The sequence below is a fragment of the Merops nubicus genome, unplaced genomic scaffold, assembly GCF_000691845.1.
Source record: "Merops nubicus isolate BGI_N331 unplaced genomic scaffold, ASM69184v1 scaffold31674, whole genome shotgun sequence".
Taxonomy (NCBI): Eukaryota; Metazoa; Chordata; class Aves; order Coraciiformes; family Meropidae; genus Merops; species Merops nubicus.
Window position 1 is genome coordinate 7,404 of NW_008606917.1, and position 5,534 is coordinate 12,937.

Here is a 5,534-nt window from a genome sequence, read left to right on the forward strand (position 1 = left end):
GTGCCTGGCGCCAGCCCTCCTTGCCGTGCCTGAAGGGAGCTGTGAGTGTAGGCTGTGCTTCCTGCTGGCTGCAGCCATCCTGAGATGAGCTGGGCAATGGTGGCTCTTTAGAGTCTCTGTGAGGGGTGGTGCTGGGGAACTTGGGCAGGGATTTGCAGCTTCCTGCCTGGAGCTCAGCTGGGAGCTGTGAGGCTGGGGGGTGCCTGGAGACCCCGGGCTGCTCGGGTCTAGCCTCCCTGGGGGTTCCTTCTCTCTGTGTTCCAGAGATGGCCGAGAGGCACAACACCAAGCAGATCCTGAAGCTGGCTCGGGACCTTGTCTATAAAGTCCAGACTCTCATCGAGAACAAATGAAGGCCGTGGGGAAGATGAGGCATCCAGACAAAGAGCCAGACCCCCCTCCGATGCTTCCTCCCCTCCTCCTTTTCTCCAAGTGCCACGCCTGTGGAAATCAGGTAGTGGGACACGTGCTGCTGTCTAAACTGGCAGTACCCTTAGCTCTCCAAGTGCTGTGTTCAGTGTTAGGACCAGGGGCTCCAGCTCAGAGCTTCGCAGCCTTCAGTGACTGAACCAAAGATCTGTACAGTTGCATTTTGTTGCTGAGGACTTGCTTTGGAAGCTGGGCAGTCACTGCCTCACCCTGCTGCAGCAGGAGGGCAGTGAGTGGTCACCACCCCTGCCCAGGCCACTGCTGGGGCTCTGGGAGGGCAGAGCTGCTGGCCCTGAGGCTGGGAGTAGGGGCTGGTGAGGAGATGAAGCTGCTTCCTGGGCGAGCTGTTGCCCCGTGGCAGGGGGCAGCCGGCCAGCCCTGTGAGCCTGGGCTGTGCAGAGGTGCTGCCAGGACTCAGTACGAGCATTAGGAGGCTCTGCCAGTAACAGAGAGGGACTTTGATCACAGAATTCCTCTTCTGATCTCACCTCCTGATGCATGGCATCCCCTGTAGTATTTTTTGGAGCTCTGTTCTCTCCCTGAGATTTTTACGTTGTTTGTTACTACAGAATCTGAGCACACAAGAGTTGGATGGATTTTCAGAAGAGCTCCAAATTCCATCACTGGGTTTTTCTTTCAAAATCCAGCCTCTGTAACGCTCTCTGAACATGGGGAAAACCTGGTCCTAACCTCCTCTGGGTACTCCAGGCTGGAGGTTTTCTTACCTGCCTTACTCTAGCTGCTCGTGTTGGGAGTCTGGTCTCCCTGTGGTTCCTCTGCAGCCCCAGGCAGGGGTGGGCTCCTCGGAGGGCAGGTGGGAGGGTCAGAGCTCTGCTGGGGTGGCTGTCCTGGCATTCCCTGGGAAGGTGCCTGCCTCATCCTCCCCAACTCAAACCAGCTGCTCAGAGCTAGACAGTGCAAGCCACCCCCTGGTGCCTGCGGGTTTTCTGTGCACCTCTGGGGCTGCAGAGCCCCCTGGGTGCACTGGAAGCCTCTGGTTAGCTCTGGGGGTGGGCTTCTCCCCCTGTGAGGAGGAGGGCCTGGGGGCTTTTTCCCCTGTGAGGAGGAGGGCCTGGGGGCTTCTCCCCCTGCAAGGAGGAAAAGTGGCTTTTGGAGGATGCTCTCGCGCGGCCGCCTCTCGTGGGGCGCAGGGCACAAAGTGCCTCCCAGCCTGGCCAGCCTGGGAGCCCAGCTGCGGTCCTGCCAGGGCCCCAGGGCCTCATTCTGCAACTCAGGTAAACACCCCAAGGGGAGAGGGGAGGTGGAGGTGGCCGGCAGGGCTGGCACTGCTGGGCACAGCTTTGGCACGGCCACGGGCGGCTGCCCGCAGCCTGCGCTGCCCCCCGGGGAAGGTGCCGGGTTGTAGCTTTCAAAAGGATGATCCCTCTCGAGTTTTGCTGCAAAAATGTGTGTTCCCCCTCGATGCAGTGTGTGGGGTGTGTGTGCTCTCCTCCCCTCTGCAGGACAAGGCCCTGCTCCCCTCTTGCTGGGGGGGGCTGCTCCCCAGGGCCCTTCCCTTCCTCTGTGGAGCCTCTGTCTGTGCCGACCGTGTTTTGGGTGTACTTGTGGCATGTGTCAGGTGTTGCTTGCAGAGGAAAAAAAGGATAGGTGTAGATCTGCAGAGGAGAAAACTGCTGCTTCAGAGAGTTTGCAGCTGGTGAGCGAATCAGCCAGGCTCTCTGCAGGCCTGGGTGGAGGTGGCAGCCAGGAAACCAGGGGTTGGCAGCGGGTACAGGACCCTGCAGGGGGGAGGGCATGGGGAGCCTTCTGTTCTCCCTGTTCCAACCATCAAGGAGACTCTTTGAAGCAGTTTTCTGCATTAAATCTCCAAAGAGTTCTTGGCCCGTGGTAGCACAGGAAGCAAAGGCAACAGAGCTTCAAATCTGGTTTGTGGGTGTATCTTTCATCCTCCCCCAAAGCAGAGCGAGGAGCTCGTGCCCTCCCCAGCAGGCTGTTCCTGTTCCCTCTGGGTGCTGGGTCAGGTGCCAGGCTGCCTGCATCACCCTCTCTGAGGGGCAGGGGAAGGCTCTGCCCTCCCCATCCTGAGGGACACAAAGCAGTGGGTCAGCTTTGACACCATCTCACTGAGCAACCTCGCTGACACTTGACCTTTCAAGCTTCTGGGTTTTTTTTTTTCCCTTGTGTTTTATTTTTAAAAAAACAGCCAAGAAATTCTGCACAATATCTGCTGTCTGTATTAATGGAGAGTGTCTTTGGGCTGCTCAATAGCAGTGTTGGTTTTTTTTTAATAACTTTTTGGGGAAAAAAAGTATTTATTTATTGATTGTCCATTCCTGTGTGTCCTCGTATACTGCAGTATGTGAGTGTGCATTGTTATGCAAACAGAGATATATCTTTTCAATGTTCTTTACAATATCTTATAAATGTTTACCAGAAAATTGTGTCTCTATATATATTATATATATACAGTATAGAGAGAAAATATGTGGACTAAGTGGGTTATTTTTTGAGGGGTGGGAGAGATCTTTTGCTTCTAAGGACTGTGTGGTTTCTCTAGCACCTATTCCATGATGTGCCAACGTGTCCCTGGGCTGTGGGAATTGTTCTGTGCAGCAGCAGGAAGCTCAGAGCAGAACCACCATCCTGACCTCCACTTGGCTCCATTTTAGTTCTGACTGAACACTGGAAAAGAAATGAAAAAAGGAGGAAAGGAACAATTTCCAGACAGCTTTGTCCTGGCCGTGGTGCCGAGTCGGGTCCAGGGGAGCAGAGCTGACCTCTCCTAAGGAGTGCCCATCAGGACTAGCTCTGCCCCACACCCTGCTCCACTCAAATCCCTGCCAAAATCAGCCAAAACCATCTGCCCCTGAGCTCTCCTGAGCCTGAGCTGGGAGCTCCAGCTCTATGTTCCCCTGGAGGAGTGAGGCAGCAGCAGGAGTCTGGGCTTCAGGATCTGCTAGGTGGCTGAAAGCTGCTAATATTCAAGGAAAGGCAGATTTAAGGTGTTTTTAAGCTGCCTGCTCCAGCCTCTCCTGCCTGGCTCTGCCAGGGTGAGTTCTCCCCTCTCTTTATCTCCCCCAGGGTTTGTGTCCTGGCCCCGTGCTCCCCACAGCAGTTACTAACAGATTCTCTTTCTGCATTTGAGCTTTCTGCTGATGTGACCAAATAACTCTTGGTGCCCACCTCTCTTAGTGTCACTCGTGGAAACACTTCAGAAGGTGCCTTTGTTCCTAAAGGTGTGATTTTGGTAGGAGTTTTTATCTTCCTCTGTTGAGATTCTCAGTCGCTTCGATATTAACATTTTTCATCAAGTCTGAGAGGGTTCTTTGCATGGGAACTTCTTGCTGCCACCTTGTTCTGTTTTCATCCAGCCTCTTTGCTTTAAACATCCCTTATGTTATGTATGACATGGGATCTATGTATAGATCACCCATATCCAGACAGACCTTTTATTGTAACTGGAGAAATGCAGGAGAAATGCAGGTTATCAACTACTGCTGCTGAGGAGTAAAAACCAGGTCAAGAGAAGTGGCTGTTCATGATTTGGTAGCTTGGAACTGCAGTTCTGCTGGGAGCCCACCCCTAAATCCCACCTTGGAGACACAAGCTGTGTGGCCAAGGGATGAGATTCTTCTTCTTCTTCCTTCTTCTTTAATTGTTTAGGTATTTTCATATGCCTGGCCAGTGTTCCTTTCTTTCCCCCTTCACTTTGAGTAGTTCTCTGCACTGGGAGCCACTGTGGCAAACAAGCCTCAGAACAGGTTTGGGGCAAGGTTTGGGGTTCTCATCATGGGATTTAAAAATATTTAAAAACACTGTATACAATCTTCAGTTGCTGCTCTCTGCTGTGCCATCACTCCTCAGGCAGTGGGAGCCTCTGAGCCCATCCTCAGCAGGGCCAAACTCATGGTCATGCCTCCAAAACATCTCTCAAGTACTCCTCACCCCACGTGGGGATTTTCACAAGTATTGAGTCGTTCTGGGCACATTTTCAGCCTTTTTTTTCTATGGTGTGAGCACAAATTGATGGTGAAAGAGCACAACTCAGAGGTGAAGTACAATTTTCTACCAGTCTGGAAGGGTTGGGACTCTCCCCAGAACCAGTTTTCAGAAATTCCTGTGGAAGTTTTCAGATGCCCTGAAGCAGATCAAAGGTCACTTGCTGCTGCTGGGTATTTCAGGCACTCTGGTGACCTTCAGCCAAGGTCCTTGGCCCCGTTGCCTGCCCTGCAGTGACCACCTCTCCCTGGTTCTCTGTGGTCCCCAGACACACTCACCACATTTATGTTTTATGGGGGAAACGTGGGGCAGAGTGAAAGTGGTTTTGGTGCCATAACCACGTGTTCCTACAGCTCAGAGTGTTTGGATTTCTTCTAAACTTTGTCCTAATCCTGAATTTCCTGGAGAATGTACATTGTTGGAAGAGCCATAGCAGTCTTCTCATAGGTATCTAATTTTAGGTCAGTGATAAGCATATTCAACCTTAAATTCCCCTTTGGTAGTTGAATAACTTCCTCTTTTAAATTGATTTTGCACATGGGGACTGAGGGCAGAGCTGCAGGTGACAGCCTGTGCTCTGGGGCTGGCCGTGATGTCCCCAGCAGCTCTGGACCATCCAAGGGGCTCAGCACCTCACCTGGGACACCATGAGGTGCCACTGACCTGGGAGGTGCTTGAGGGGAAGGTGGATTTTCATCAGCTCTTTGGTCAGGGGTTAAAAGCACCATTTATCCTTTTTTCTTTTCCTAAATCAATGCTAAAATTTAAACTATGCACAAGGTGTGAAAAAGTCCATGGAAGTTTTAAGGATCAGTGTGGCTTCACTGCTAGGGAAGAGAAAGGATCAAAAATCCTCACGCTGGATCCTGAGAGACTAAAGATTTCATTTTCATGACTATGTACCAAGATCTAGTGAAATTCTCAGAAATTCAGTCTCCTCTTGGAGAGCAATTCCCAGGAGCCAGGGAAGGAGGAAACTGCTCTTCACAAACAAAATTAACGAAAGCCTTTGTTGAAAAATCCAGCTCAGATGAAACCTTAGACCCACGATTGTCACTTCCCTGGTGCCAAGGTGTGTCCTGAGAGCCTGGCAGGGTGGGGGGGGGGGGGCCCCCGGGCTGTCCCCCTGGCCCCGCAGGGGGGGG

At 52.4% G+C, this 5,534-nt stretch overlaps 1 protein-coding gene across 1 annotated transcript in view; it reads left to right on the plus strand.

Annotated features, from left to right (window-relative positions):
* Positions 1 to 353, plus strand: part of LOC103772465 (small G protein signaling modulator 1-like) — a gene marked incomplete at its 5' end in the record, with an annotated part of 7,752 nt that extends 7,399 nt beyond the window's left edge. The window contains one exon of the mRNA XM_008939798.1: positions 265 to 353. Within this exon, the coding sequence (XP_008938046.1) occupies positions 265 to 353 (89 nt within the window). The remainder of the gene's footprint in view (positions 1 to 264) is intronic.
* Positions 354 to 5,534: the final 5,181 nt, after the last annotated feature.